This window comes from Aotus nancymaae, unplaced genomic scaffold (genome assembly GCF_030222135.1).
Source record: "Aotus nancymaae isolate 86718 unplaced genomic scaffold, 86718_ANA_hifiasm-v0.15.2.pri h1tg000036l, whole genome shotgun sequence".
In the NCBI taxonomy this organism is placed as follows: Eukaryota; Metazoa; Chordata; class Mammalia; order Primates; family Aotidae; genus Aotus; species Aotus nancymaae.
In genome coordinates, this window is record NW_026988450.1 from 11825202 (window position 1) to 11841278 (window position 16077).

Sequence of the window (16077 nt, forward strand, 5' to 3'; positions counted from 1 at the left end):
AAATGCTTGGCAATAGGGTACTGAGTCGAAACTTGAATTACTATATCTCCTTTGTATGGATCTGTACTGCTTGCTAAATATTTTCACATCTAGTTAGACTGTTCCTCATCAGAAATTACCGAGGAGTATTTTGTGAAGTGGTAACCTACATTCTTAATAACATAAGCCCCGAATCTTAGTTCTTATTTAAGAGATTTGTCATTTACAGATACATGTAAGCTCCATGAGGACAAGAGGGAATTTCATTTTATTCACTGATCTCTTTCCAGCTCTTAGACCAGTGCCTGAATCACAGCAGGTGCTCAGTAAATACATTTTGAATGAATGATTGTGATTTGGGAGTTAATTTTTACATAAAGCCAAATCAAACATAAATGCAACTCAAATGTTTACTACCCAGGTGATAATTATTAGACTTTTAAAAATGTCATTGCTAATTTGTTATTCCTGTTTCTTCTTTTTAAATATTTTATGCTGTCCAGTATGGAAGACGTGAGCCCCATATGTCCATTTTTTTTTCACTTGAAATGTAACTGATAGGAATTGAGATGCACTGTAAGTGTAAATTACATACTGGGTTTCAAACAATACCAAAATATGTAAGCTAGCTCATTCATTTTTTTTAATATCGATTATGTCTTGAAATGACAGTATTATGCGTTTGTTGGGTTAAATAGAAATTGGTAAAATGAATTTCACTCTCGGTCTACTTTTAAAATGTAGCTACTAGAAAATTAAAAATTAAACGTAATGGCTCTCATTTGTGGCCCATGGAACAGTGTTGATCTAGACTCAGAATATCTAGATATTGAGTGTAGACAAGGGAGAAGCTTTCAAAATGAAGTCTTGAATGAATATCCTTTATAGAAACACAAAATTATACATTGCAGCTGCAACTTGGGAAAGTGGGCATTCAGATGGTCTTGATCAAATTTAAAAAAGGACCAAAACAAATTAATTAGATTAGCTCAAATCAGAAATATGAAATGCAGCTACCAGATGGATTCCTGGCATAGCTGCCAGCTGGGTCTTGAGGTCAGAAAAGGGGCAGGAAGGCCTTGGTGGCTGTCCCAGTGAGCGGTCACTAATGACAAACTACAAAGCCAGTTTTTTAACTTCCCTGCCTGGACTTCACCTTAGCGTGGTTATAGTTGTGGTGAGCAACATGCTTAGTTGATGCTATATAACGCTGGTGTTTTTCGTGCCTCGGGATGGACATTTAGTAGAAAGGTGTGGGGAACAGGAAGGAAGAGGAACACAGCCAAGGGTCAGTATGGTTACTCTCAGGGAGGGCTTTCTGTTTTTTCCCTACCCATGTCCCTCGTCTGAATCTTAAGCTGATAAAAAGTAAGCACCAACTTCATTGCTGCTTCTCCAAGTTTGATCTAGCTCTGCCTCTGGTCTCAGTGGGCTTGCAAGAGAAGGTCACCAGTGGGCTAAGCCATCCACTCACTCTAGGCTCACTTTTACCTGGAGCTGGCCCGGAGTCTCATCCAGTCAGTAGCATTTCTTCCCATACCAGCGGACCCTGGAGGATGAAGCTGCTCCTTCCAAGACACATATGTAGACGTTCCTTTCCTTAAGCTAATTTGAAAGGTTATTTTGGTAAGTGGTTGGTCTGCATAGCTGGTTTAAGTTATTATTAAGTCCCATCCAGTATCTATTTCTTTGAAAGTTAGAATGAACCTTAATAAATGACGACTGACTGTTTAGCCTTCCTAGGAGTATATTTAATTTATGAATATTTGTTGCAACTGGCACTGAAGATGCCTACCTCTCTTTATTGTGGATTTTAAAATAGTTGCATAGTAAAGGAGCATGTTTTCAGTAAAGTGGCTTTCATGCTCACCTTATTTTCACCCATCTGACCTCTGTATTTGGAGAAAGTAGATCAGAAAATTCATGGCAGTTAGCGGCAGAGTGAGGAGACCTTTGACTTTAGCTGACAGCTGTCACCTGAAAACTACAGACCCCGAGACCCTCTCAGGTGTTATGTCTGTAGTTCTGACAGTGAACAGGAATGTTGTTTACATTTTCTGTAAGCAAAATCTCCTCTTGTTAGGAATGTGTTAGAATAGGGCAGGCAGAAACGGAATTTATACGTGTCTTACTGGTAAGTTCTCAGGAGTGTTGGTCAGCCCATTGTTCATTCCCATGCTCTTATGGAAGCGTGTCAGTAGAATTTATGACTGAGCCTGTTTATAGCATCACTTTGGAAATTCTTCAACAAGATACTGTTTTTTCAAGTGGGCTAGTATCACACAATGCTTAATATACTTATAAGAGAGAAAAAATGAGTTAAATTCCAAAGATGTTTAAGATTTCAGGCATTTTTTCTATATGAATTAGTTCTTTATTAGGCTGTTGATTTAATTAGCACTCAACAAAACCACTTTCCTGTTTAGACTGTCAAAGCATTCTTTAAACTAGTTATTTTAATCCACACAGGATCTGTTAGAAAGAGTTCGAATAAAATGCAGCATGTTACATAGCGTACCTGTGCGCGGAAAGCACGTCGGGTGCGAACGCAAGTGCCTGCCCACTTGTCTCCCTACCTGCGTAGGTCCCGCCTTGTCCCAAAAGGGCTTAAGGCAGTGGTAAGGAGAGCATATTTTGAACTTTAATCTGTTAAAATAATGTTCAGTTTTGGAGCAAGTTGTGTTTCTAGTTATGAGAATAGTCATTGTCTACAAAGTATGCACCCAGCTAGTTTTCTCTGAGTGGTCACATGGGCTCCTGGTCCACCAGAGCCCAGCGTGCCTGTGGGAAAATAATGAGCCTGGGCTGCCCTGTGTCAGTGCAGACTGGGACCATCACAGGCCCAGAGCCATGAGTGAAATTGGCCCTCTTGGAGAATGAAAGCTTTTCTTTTAGTCTCTTTCTGAATCTTGTATATTTCTGCCATTAAGCATAATGAAATTATGAATTTATTATGCTGTTCTCAAGGTTGCTTTTTCAACATCATTATGAACACTTTCTTGTTAGATGCCTCTGTGGCAGTTACATAGTTGTATGTGGGCTGTAAATATCTAATTTGTATGAAATGACCGATTTTGGTATTTGTATAATCCTCTAGTCAATTTAACTAAGTTGAGCTTTTCACAGCCCTCGGTGCTGCTGCTGCTCATCTGATTACACCGCTCAGGGGAATAAGGTTAAGGGCGGGCTGTTGGTAACCAGAGCATTTCCAGGGCTTTAGTTCAGCAGATGAGCTGCTTGGCTATATTCATACATCTGCTTGCCTGCTGTGGCAGCTGCTGCTGCTTCATGTTGTGTTCTTTTGTTCTGTTTCATCCAAGAATGGAACGCTAGGAAGTGTAGTGAATGGATTAATTTAAGGTTAAGGTTAGTGTTTTGCTTGCTTTCTGAGTAACCGATCATAATAATGCTTCTGGTAGAAGCTAATGAGTTTCTCTTAAAGTGAACTAAATTTATAAAATACAGCTCAGTGAGGGAGCTAGATTAGTATTGTTGATGGAGACCAAATTCAGATGTACAAAATACTGGCAGTTTTATCATCGCATCCTAATTCTGTGTTTTCTTCCTTCTTCTCTCCTACCCCTGACTCCCTTCTAGGACCTATATCCAGACTTTGCCTGACACTGCAGGGTCCAAGAGAATTAAAGAAATATGGAATGACATGAAGAAGATTAGTTAAGGATTATAGACTTTGAGGGCAAACACCTCAGTGAAGTGAAGCACAGGCAAGCTCCTGAGCTGTGGTTTGGAGGAGCCGTGTGTTGGAAGAAGATGGCAGATCCAGGAATGATGAGTCTTTTTGGCGAGGATGGGAATATTTTCAGTGAAGGCCTTGAAGGCCTCGGAGAATGTGGTTACCCGGAAAATCCAGTAAATCCTATGGGTCAGCAAATGCCGATAGACCAAGGCTTTGCCTCTTTACAGCCATCCCTTCATCATCCTTCCACTAATCAAAATCAAACAAAGCTGACACATTTTGATCACTATAATCAGTATGAACAACAAAAGATGCATCTGATGGATCAGCCGAGCAGAATGATAAGCAACGCCCCCGGGAACGGACTCGCGTCTCCGCACTCGCAGTATCACACCCCTCCCGTTCCTCAGGTGCCCCATGGTGGCAGTGGTGGCGGTCAGATGGGCGTCTACCCTGGCATGCAGAATGAGAGGCATGGGCAATCCTTTGTGGACAGCAGCTCCATGTGGGGGCCCCGGGCTGTTCAGGTACCAGACCAGATACGAGCCCCCTACCAGCAGCAGCAGCCACAGCCGCAGCCACCACAGCCGGCTCCGTCGGGGCCCCCTGCACAGGGCCACCCTCAGCACATGCAGCAGATGGGCAGCTATTTGGCACGTGGGGATTTTTCCATGCAGCAGCATGGTCAGCCCCAGCAGAGGATGAGCCAGTTTTCCCAAGGCCAGGAGGGCCTCAATCAGGGAAATCCTTTTATTGCCACCTCAGGACCTGGCCACTTGTCCCACGTGCCCCAGCAGAGTCCCAGCATGGCACCTTCCTTGCGTCACTCGGTGCAACAGTTCCATCACCACCCCCCTACTGCTCTCCATGGAGAATCCGTTGCCCACAGTCCCAGATTCTCCCCGAATCCTCCTCAACAAGGGGCTGTTAGGCCACAAACCCTTAACTTTAGTTCTCGGAGCCAGACAGTCCCCTCTCCTACTATAAACAACTCAGGGCAGTATTCTCGATATCCTTACAGTAATCTAAATCAGGGATTAGTTAACAATACAGGGATGAATCAAAATTTAGGCCTTACAAATAATACTCCAATGAATCAGTCCGTACCAAGATACCCCAATGCTGTAGGATTCCCATCAAACAGTGGTCAAGGACTAATGCACCAGCAGCCCATCCACCCCAGTGGCTCACTTAACCAAATGAACACACAAACTATGCATCCTTCACAGCCTCAGGGAACTTATGCCTCTCCACCTCCCATGTCACCCATGAAAGCAATGAGTAATCCAGCAGGCACTCCTCCTCCACAAGTCAGGCCGGGAAGTGCTGGGATACCAATGGAAGTTGGCAGTTATCCAAATATGCCCCATCCTCAGCCATCTCACCAGCCCCCTGGTGCCATGGGAATCGGACAGAGGAATATGGGCCCCAGAAACATGCAGCAGTCTCGTCCATTTATGGGAATGTCCTCGGCACCAAGGGAGTTGACTGGGCACATGAGACCAAATGGTTGTCCTGGTGTTGGCCTTGGAGACCCACAAGCAATCCAGGAACGACTGATACCTGGCCAACAGCATCCTGGTCAGCAGCCGTCTTTTCAGCAATTGCCAACCTGTTCTCCGCTGCAGCCCCACCCGGGCTTGCACCACCAGTCTTCACCCCCACACCCTCATCACCAGCCTTGGGCACAGCTCCACCCATCACCCCAGAACACCCCGCAGAAAGTGCCTGTGCATCAGGTAAGGGGACACAGAGCCTGCCTCTGTATTGCAGTGTGAAATTCAGCATGGCTAACTTGTCTAATCGAATTTTTCTTTAAACTTTATGAAAAGCTTTTTTATTATAAGTACCTTAATTTTTATCTTGTTATTGGCTTATGCATTTTTTTTATTCAGGCAACAATTCTTGAATCTCCCTGTCCCAGGGATTGTGCTAGATGTTAAGAATGTGTAGATAACTAAGACTGAGTCCCTGCCAATGAGGAGCTGGGTGGCTGCTAGCAAGGAAATGGACAGAGGTCTTAGAATGCTCATGAGACAAATGCTTTTGTTTCCTTCTCTGAATTCTTCTTTATTCTTTTTCTCTGTGTGTGTGTTTTAAAAATACACTGACACTTGGTTTCTAGCAATGATTTATGTGTGTGTGGTAGTCTCCTCCATCCCTCCTTTTGTACTGTGATGTTTTTCTTGGGAAGCTGAAAAATATGTGTACTTTTATGATACTGATTTTACCAACTGTGGAATTTGTTAGTATGAGTTTAAATTGCAAATTGTAGAAAATCACAGTAAATGATGATTCACAGAAGATGTTCAGTCTCTAAGAGATTTGGGCACCGAGCTACTCAAGTAGTCTTCCTTTTTTGTAAGCTGACATTTTTGTTATCATTCAGATCTTATAAAAGAACAGATTAAAGTTTTAAATTATCATAGGCACAAAGACATTTTTCCATTATAAATTTTGGTATTTATGCCCTAGGTCTATGGAAGATAAATTAATGTCCATGTATACAGATTATTCTTAGTGCTATTTAAAAATACATAGTGATTACTAGAATTGCAACTCTGTTTTTGTGGTACACTGTAGCTGATTTTAGAGCTAAAAGGCATAGTGCTTGTTTTGATGGACTTATAATCAATTTTGGGGAAATAAGACCTGCATGTGAAAATACAGAAGAGTGAAAGACCAGGCATGATTATGTGACAAGTGTTCAGAGAGAGGAAATACCTTTAGGTGAGGATGCTTGGAATTTGGCAAGGCCTTACCCAGGGGAGGTGAACCCAAGTCAGCAGTTCAGACTGGGGGATGGTTTGCTAAACAACTGCTCAGGAAGTCAAGTTTGCTGCAGGGAGTAGGTTGGAAAATATCAGTCAGTGCCAGATTGTTGTGATCTTGGATTCCTTTTTAAGGAATTGGACTTAAATGGGGAGGGAGCCAGTGATACTGATTAGACAGTTCACAGGACAGGTGGAGAAGCATACAGAAGATGAAGTGTGAACCTGTTATCTAGGCCTTCGAGGACAGTTTGGTCCAGAAGGGTCAAACTGGGAGCAGAAGGGACTGAAGCAGTGTTGAAAGTAAGAGGATTTGGTCAGGAAACAGAGCTACTCAAGGCATCTCAGAGCATTTTTGTTTGTTTGTTTGTTTTGTTTTTTTCTTTTTTTAGTGGTGAAATTTGTCTTCTGCACTTTTTATCAGTTCATTTAAAAAATACTTATTTTATGCCAGGCATGGTGGCTAATGCCTGTAATCCCAGCAGTCTGGGAGACTGAGGCGGGCAGATCACCTGGGGTCAGGAATTCAGGGCCAACCTGGCCAATATGGTGAAACTCCATCTCTACTAAAAAATACAGAAAATTAGCTGGGTATGGTGGTGCATGCCTGTAGTTCCAGCTACTCGGAAGGCTGAGGTAGGAGAGTTGCTTGAACCCAGGAGGTAGATGTTGCAGTGAGCCGAGATCATGCTACTGTACTCTAGCCTGGGCAACAAAGTGAGACTTCATCTCAAAAAAAAAAAAAAAAAAGGCGAAAAAAAGCACACCAATTTTTTAAAAAAAGTTTTTTAGATTCAGGGAGGCATTTAGTACAAAGGCTCTGAAGCTTCATCCTCAGCTGGGCTTGGGGAGTGGAGGTCAGGAAGACTCCTGGGACCACAGGACAAATAGTGGCTTCAGGCAAGCTGCCCTCAGCTGGTGGGGAGGGCAGCTTCCCTGAAGCCCTTGGTGATTCTCATATAGCCTCAGGGCAAAACACCCCTCTTCAGAGCGAACCAAAAGTACTGTCCCTGAGGCCAGCAGACTTGGGTAGCTTTTAGGACAGAAATGAATGTGACTTAGTTTTTAGGAATTATTATTTTCTTATTCCCTGGAAAGTTTCTTACTAAGTGAGGGATTTTTTTTTTTTTAGAGCAGTGGTTTCTCAGACTTCTCATTCCAGCATCCTCTCTACTAGGGGGCGAGCACAGTTTGGAGACCCCCTGTGCTTATAGTCTGATCCCTGGATGAGAAGTGTTGCTCTCCTCCAGCTTTCCTACATTTTAAGAGTACAGATACCTCAATGGGCATTTCAGAGGACATGTGCGAGTCTGTGGCATTTGAGTCCCTGAGCAGTGGAGGCTCCATGCATGCTGTGTCCTGTGCTGGACTCCGGGAGAGCCCACATGCATTCCCTTCTTCTTTGAGTGTGTCATTATAGGCAAACCCAGGACATTTACAGGGATGTAAACTAGGACATTTGAGGTATTTTCATTCTGAGTACAATTAGATTTTCCATTTTGCTCATTGATTATTTGCTTTCTTATTTCTGCTTAACTTTACATCCTCTTCAGATTTTAACACTCAGTTTTGAACATAAGGTTAGGGAGGTGTTAAGTCTTAGGCACAGAACATAGACTTTTAAAGTTAGAAGGGTATGTGAACTCCTAGCTCTATTGCTTATTAACCTGGTAAACTTAGGCAAGGGATTTAACTTCTCTTTACTTCAGGTTTTTCATTAGTTAAGCAGGAAAAATAGCACCAGCACAAAGGGTATTAGATTAAGTGGGGGTAACATATACCAAGTGTCTAGTATAATGTCCACTCCATGGCATATATGTTAATTCTCCTCTAGTTTTAGTTTCTGATCTCTTGAAGTAAAAACCTTGCTACATAATTATGTCATTTCACATATAGATACAATGTAAAATTAACTTTATTTTTAAGGACAGGGAAAATATCATATAATACAGCCTTAGTTATGAAATACCTAAATTTGATTTGTGCAAATACTACCCCTCTTTTAGCCTGTATTGCCACCTGTGAGGAGGATAATGTTATGGGTAATTCAAAATACTATCCCATACCTTTAAAATCTCTCTCTTGAATGATTGGCATTCTACCCAAGCAAATATTTTTATCTAATTATGTTTTGCTTTAGAGCTACTGAAATTATTTTCCATTTTATATATTATCGAGTAGTGGCTCAGTACTATACTGGGTGTCATGGGAACCTACCAGATTAGGTTGAAATGTCCATTTAACCTGATGCCTGAATTATCACATTCAGATAGAGTTACTGACTCTTCTTGAGTTTTTCGCTTTTTAAAGATAGAAATTATGCTGTTTATGCATTTCCTGGCTTCTGAATGGAACACATTTAAGTATCTTTAAAGATAAGTTTAACTTTATATTGAAAAGTCAACAAAGAAAAATATTAGAACAAAAAGGCCACAGTTCATCAGATCAAAATGTGAAAAATTATACATTTTTGTGTATGGACATTTCTTTAATGGAAGCACTAGACTTCTGATTATTTGATAAGATTTACAGGGAAGGAAAAACCCTAGCTTATATTTCTTTTCAGTAGCTAATTAGAACAGTCTTTCTCAAACCTATTCATCTCAGACCTCTATATATTCTTAAAAATTATTGGGGACTCCAAAGAGCGTGTGTTAGTTATGTGAGTTATATATATTGATATTTACTGTCTCAGAAAGTTTTAATTATTATTATTATTTATTTATATATTTATTTATTTTTGAAATGGAGTCTTACTCTGTCACCCAGGCTAGAGGGCAATGGCTTGGTTGTGGCTCACTGCAACCTCCACCTCCCAAGTTCAAGCAATTCTCTGACTCAGCCTCCCTAGTAGTTGTGATTACAGGCACCCGCCACCACACCCGGCTAATTTTTTGTATTTTTAGTAGAGATGGGGTTTCACCACGTTGGCCAGGCTGGTCTTGAACTCCTGACCTCAGATGAATCCACTGGCCTTGGCCTCCCAAAGTGCTGGGATTACAGGCCTGAGCCACTGTGCCCGGCTAAAATTTGATGAAAATTTAAAATGTTGATTTGTTAATTTTTTTAAAAAACAGTAAACTATCATGTGTTAACATACATAATACTTTTTAAATGAAAGATTAACTTTTCCCAAGACAAAAAATTAGTGGCATTGTTTTATATTTTATCAAACATTGATTCTCACATCTGCTTCTGAATATTGTCTGTGCTAGTCATAAGCCTCTGGAAAAGTTTACTGTTCATTTGGAGAAAATGAGAATGAAAAAGCAAATAACATCTCAGGATCATGTAGAAATAGTTCTGATCTCACAGAACCTACAGAAACCCTGGCTCATAATTTTAGAACCACTGGAATGAAGGAAAGAGTGGAGGCTTTGAATCTGAGCTTTTGAATAGAAGCACCTCCGCTTACTAACCCCCTGACGTTGGGCAGGTTACTTAATGTCAGGCCATCATTTCATTATCTCTGAAGTGAGGGTTCATATACCTTCCTGGTTAGAGGCTCAGTGAGATGAGTAGTAGTGTCTTTTAAGTGCTTAACAGTGGGGACTCAAAAATGATACATCTAGCAAGTGTTCAGAATTGCCTGTTGCAAAGTTTTAAGAAGAATTTTACATATTTCAGTGTCAAACACTGTCATTGCTGTTTGACTTTATTTCTTTGGTTTTAGTGAACACTTACAAATATTGAGGCTTCCTATGTGCTTTTCTTTGAGGGAGAGAGAACAATCTTGCTGTGTGAGCTGGAAGAAACAGGCAAGGATATGCCATGAAAAACACACTGTGGAGATCAGCTCTGGGTGATCCACTCTTAAAGTGGGTGAGGCGGGGGTCTGGGAGGGCTTTCTCGGGGGAGTGCTGTCTTTGCTGAGATGTGAAGGATCAGTCTAAGTTGAGAGAAAGAAAGATAAAGGAGGAGGGAAAAGAGCTTAAGATTTAGGAAACAATGAGTGCAAAGATTGGAAAGGCTTGAGTGTCGCTAGTATCGCTGGAATGTAGGTCTGGGGCTTAGTGGACAGAAAGCTGTACAGTCCTGGGCCTGTGTTACTAGAGGGCACTAGGAGGTGTTTTCAGCATGGACACAGCACCATGGGACTCTCTGCAGCACCCAGGAGTGTGAAGAGAGTAGAGAGGGGCTGGAACCGGAAATGGAAGGTTTATCCGTGCACTGTGAACATGGATGAGAACAATCTAGAAGGAAAGCACAGAGCAACATTTTGTTCATTTGAAGAGCTTATCTAAAGGAAGACTGGTTAAGTGAATTGTCCTTCAGGTTACAGGCAGATCCCTGAGTTTCTGGGTAGAATTTACATCGCACAGTCCATAGACATGTCCCAGATCATGGATTATGCTCTTAAATGCAAAGTTCTGGTGGAATTTTTAGGATCTGCAACAATGTCCTTAAAATAAGTTTATTTTGGATACATTTGTGCCTTTTTCATTAATTTGGTCCTGAAATACAGTCATCATGAAACAGAAGTAGACAAAAATTTTAAAGGCCACTAAGATTGAGGTTATAGGTAATAGTTGACCATTTCCTCATTTTCCCTTGAGCTTAAAAAAAAAAAAAAAGAAAGACCTGGAAGAAATCAGTGGTACATTTTTTTTCCCCCCAATTCTCCATCTTTAAAAAAAAATAGACTTTCTGGGAAAACCTTTTATTGATAAATCTCAAGTAGCATCAATCTTACACTGAGATTCTTTAATTTCACCCAGTAAATAAAGAATTACAAGGGCCTGTAATCCCAGCACTTTGGGAGGCCATGGTGGACAGATCAGGAGGTCAGGAGTTCAAGACCAGCCTGGCCAACATAGTGAAACCTTGTCTCTACTAAAAACATAAAAATTAGCTAGACGTGGTGGCGCATGCCTGTAGTCCTAGCTACTTGGGAGACTGAGGTGGGCAAATTGCCTGAACCTGGGAGGAGGAGGTTGTGGTGAGCCAAGATCATGCCACTGCACTGCAGCCTGGGCAACAGAGCGAGACTCCATCTCAAAAAAAAAAAAAAAAAAAAAAAAAAGAATTACAGACATGGGCCGAGTAATTGGCAACTACTAAGTAAATTTATGGAGAAAAGTGCATATGTATGGTAAGGATTATGTATGCAGGTTGTAATCGGAAATAGACAAAAATACCTTTTTAATGGAGTGCAGACATATCTTGTCAGTACTACCTCCTCACTTGTGTAGATGTCTGGGGAAGATGGGGAAACAAAATATCTCTAAAGAAAAATTGGGTTTTACCTAAGTAATATTCAGGGGCTTTTGCAAATGTACCCACCTTCAGAAAACAGGCACCCAGGCTGGACCTCACTGGAGCAGGTTGCCCCCTTGGGTGCTCACAGAGAGAAGGCAAAGAAATCACTGCTGTCCCATCTGCTGTGGCCCACTGCTAATTCTTCATGACACCTTTAGTTAAAGCAAGCATCCAGCTTTCACTGGTCTCTCTTTTCCTGGGTGTCTCTTTCCTGCTCTCAACAGCCTGTTGTTTCTCATGAAGACTCTTAAAGTATTCCCTCTGACTACCTCAATTTGTATATACTACAGCTTATTGAGTAACCTGTGTGCGTTTTTCCTCAACATCCAACAAGCTGGTTTATTCTAGAGGTCAGAATTATACCAAGTGTAGAGTTAAAGCCCAGGGAAAATTCTACTCTGTCTGTACTCTCACCCCATAGTCTGAAAGCATGAATGGCTATGTGATAGCCTCGCCCCTTAGATGGCTTTTATTTTGTACAAGAGTATTTTGTGTGACATCAAAAATATTGTAGGCACTAATTTAGTTTGTTAGTTTACCTTTGAAGCCTGGATATTAGGCCTCTGCTGGGTGTCCCAAGTAGCCAATTGATTTTCTTAAAAGAAGTCACTTTTGATGCTGCATTTTCATCTTGGTATCTTAGGCAACTTCATGAAAGGCAGTGCCACATGAAAGAAATACTTATTTAGTGCCTGTTATGTGCCAAGCACCGTGTTAAGGAGAGATTGTTGGTATGGTGGAAGGCAGGGAGGAGACAATGGCCTGCACTGAGATGGAAAGGGAATTTTGTTATTTAAATGTAATATTCTGGCTGTCCTTTCTTTGTATGTTACTGTGTTCTAGACCAGCAGTGTCCAGTTATATTATGGGAGCTACAAATACAACCCGTTTATGTTGGTATAGATTTTCTGGTAACCACATTTTACCATTAAACTGGTAAAACTAATTTTAGTAATATATTTAATTAAACCAACATATCCAAGACATTATTTCAACATGTAATCAGTATAAAAAATTGCTTGTGAGATATTTTACCCAAGAATTTTAAAGCTTATGTATATTTTAGACAGATTGGGTGAGCTGCATCTCAGTTGCTCAGTGACCACACATGGCTGGGGGCTGCATATTGAACAGCACAGGCTACACTCTTTCCTCATCAATTGTTGCAAATTCTTGTTAAAAACAAGTCAGAGTGTAAATAAATTTATTCACATGTAAATAAATGTAAAATTGTTAGTCTAATTATGACGGTTATTTTTTAAGACAGGTGTTACCCACCTTCGCTATAAGGTTAAGGAAGTAGTAGTGGTTTTTTTAGGTATCATGAATAAATACAGTACTGGGGGTGTGGCTTTGCTGGGGATAGTAATATCAGTTCTTGACAAGATACATTATTGAAATTTGATTTCATTTGTTTGAGTTTCAAAGAAGGCTACCTAAATGGTGTTTATCCTGTAGGAAGAAGTAGTGTGTTTCTCTGAAAGGTGGATTACAGACATCCTCAAGATTTTAGCTTTGAGTGGTGTTTGGATACTTTTGGTAGTTAATTCCTCGCCCCAGTCCCCCAGCTTTTTGCCTCTCTGTCTCTAATAGAATTGCTTGTTTCTTCATGAAGTTGATTCTCCAGGATAAGCGAGAAAGCCTTCATTTTTACTATTAGGCATGCTCCCCCCTTCCCATTTCCTTCACTTTTTTCTTCTGTGCTGCTTTTTTCTTCCCTGTTTTGTTACTCTTTCAGAAAGGCAGTCTCTGGCACAGCAGAGCAATAGTTGGCTGAGGAAGGAAAATTGGGAAGTGAGTTAAGGGGACAGTTAGGGGAACAGCATTGTGAGAACTAATCTGGAGAATTTACCCTAGCCTTGACATCTTAATGTTATTTTCCATTCTCTGTAGTTACAGCTGTAAATCTATAGATAATCCCTAAGTAGCCATGCAGAGATGGCCCTGGTATTTCCTTTGTTGCTGAATGCAGCTCTTTTATCAGTGAAGAAAGTCAGTAGCAAACTTGTACTTGTCCTTTTGCCTCGTAAAACTTTAGTAGTTCATGGTGTGTCACCAGGAGTGAGGTTTTATTTTGTTTGTTTTTTCTTCACTTAGTGTAAAAAATGGAGGAGAACCTTCTAGGGTTAGGACATGACACTAGGAGTAGTAGTGATGGAGAACTTACGAGGAAGTTGGCAAAATGTCAAGAAATTGACAGTGTTGTGTTTAAAAAAGTCAACATAGATGCAGGACTACTCACACATCTTGCATGTTTTTTCCCCTGGACAATTTCCAGAACAATGGGAGTGACGGCCAGGGAAGGCTGCAAGGCATTTGCTTACCTCATATTTTAAAGATTGGATCAAAAACATGCCTTTTTGATGCTCTTTAGTATTAATAAAGACTAATATTTCTGATATTCTTTAAAATGTATTTGTCCTGTTTTCCTCTACTGCCTTCTGTGTTTAACTCTAAATCATTCTGTACCATAGTCTTCAGGAGTTCTAGACGTTAACATTAACTGTGTTAAATGTGTAACTTGGCTCAGTGTGTGAAAACAAAAAAACAATTGTTTTAGGGTGTTAGCAAGCATTATTCTTAAGAGTCTTTTTGTTTTGGCCATGGGTATAAAGAATTGGAGAATATTGAGGAGGTGCAAGCAGTGATGCTGGGAAGCTGTGTGGAGGGTTTCTCCAATGGCAAGTAGCTTAACTTGTGCCTTTCCTATCTAATCTCTTTATAGGCTGGCTGAAACAGGTTTGCAATATTAGCATAGGAATTCCACTTTTACCCATTTGGTGGGCTATGAAGTGTTCTGGCCTGTTGCCAGCGGCTGCTCAGTTTAGGGGTTGGGAGGTTGCAGGGTGCATATTCTTTCTTGTGAACAGGCAAGGAACTTTAGCTCATTCTTTTTCTGAAATCTTTTTGTTTTTTGAAGTTATATATCCAAATGTGCTCTTTAATAAAAGGGGAGCATACAGATTTAAAATTCTTATTGAATATAGAAATACTTGAAATTAGAGTTTAATTTTTAGATCATGTTTCTTGATGGACTCTTGTAACCTGAACATTCTCTTCAATTAAAAAACAATAATAGAAAATTGAGGGATTTTTGCAAGTTGTGATGTGTTTGTTTTCACTGTTATTTTAAAAAAACATGTCTAGCATGAGAAGATACCAAGTTTAACCACTTTGGAGCCCGCTTGAAATAAACTGTGGGAAACTAACTTGGAGAATTTACCTTGATCTTGACATCTTAATGTTACTCTCCATTCTCTGTAGTTACAGCTGTAAATCTGTAGATGATCTCTAAGTAGCCACATGGAGAAATGGAACTGGGGCAATAAATAAGTAGAATATGCTGACTTTGCTTTAAATTGGTCCATTACTAAGTTAACTCCATTTTTGGCTGTTCAAATGTGTCAAAGACATTTCCGTGAATGAGAGCTATTGAAATACATGAAGCCATACCTTGGATTAAAGGAGATAAGTCAGAGTTTTTTAGGGAAAGTGTTTGATTTAAGTAAGATGCTAAGTAGTATTTCATTTTTGTCAGCGATTTCTCTGAATGTTTTTTTCTGTTCACTTTAAATGTATTTATCCCGACAGTGGGACATGTCAAGGGGGTAGTCATCTTCATACTGGAACGAGGTGCTGTGGGAACCCCTGCGCTCAGTGTCCTACCTAACCTGACCTCTGAGGCAACAATGTGTCTTCCTTACTTGAAAACAATGGTAGAAGACCTAGATCAAGGAAGGAAATAATTTTGTCTAATTTTGGAAAATGTCTTTCCTTAGATCTGAGCTTAAGGCTTGCAGTTTTAGTTTTTTCAAGAAAGTTCAAAACCAATATTCACATACAAATAAGGTCTCTAAGCCAGGATATTACTGATGAAGAAAACAATAAAACAACAACAGTAAGACACTAGCCGTTCATAGAATAAAAATGAGCCCAATAATAAGATCAGGTTTTGTTTTGAGATGGAGTCTTGCTCTGTCGCCCAGGATGGAGTGCAGTGGTGTGGTCTTGGCTCATTGCAAACTCCGTCTCCTGGGCTCGAGTGATCTTCCCACCTCAGCCTCCAGAGTAGCTGGAACTATAGACACCCACCACCACACCGGACTAACCTGACCTCTGATGCAATTTTTCTATTTATAGTAGAGATGGGGTTTCACCATGTTGGTCAGACTGGTCTTGAACTCCTGACCTCAGGTCATCTGCCTGCCTCAGCCTCCCAAAGTGCTGGAATTACAGGTGTGAGCCACCACTCCCGGCCCCAAATCATGAGATGAGTTTTAATAAGCTCCCCACATTGAGGGGCCTTGTTAGATGCTAGAGTGTTATTTCATACTGAATATGAATTTAATCCCAAAGTAAGTAAATGCAGAG

At 40.7% G+C, this 16077-nt stretch overlaps 1 protein-coding gene across 4 annotated transcripts in view; it reads left to right on the forward strand.

Annotated features, from left to right (window-relative positions):
- The window catches only part of CHD7 (chromodomain helicase DNA binding protein 7), a 178128-nt gene that overhangs the window by 56424 nt on the left and 105627 nt on the right, over positions 1-16077 (forward strand). For 3 of the 4 annotated variants that reach the window (XM_021671224.2, XM_021671267.2, XM_064384223.1), the window contains exon 2: positions 3577-5415. In XM_021671224.2, the coding sequence (XP_021526899.2) occupies positions 3751-5415 (1665 nt within the window). In that variant the 5' untranslated portion in view covers positions 3577-3750. Of the gene's footprint in view, positions 1-1589; positions 1606-3576; positions 5416-16077 lie in introns of those variants that run through there. The other variant, XM_012463728.2, reaches the window with a different exon arrangement.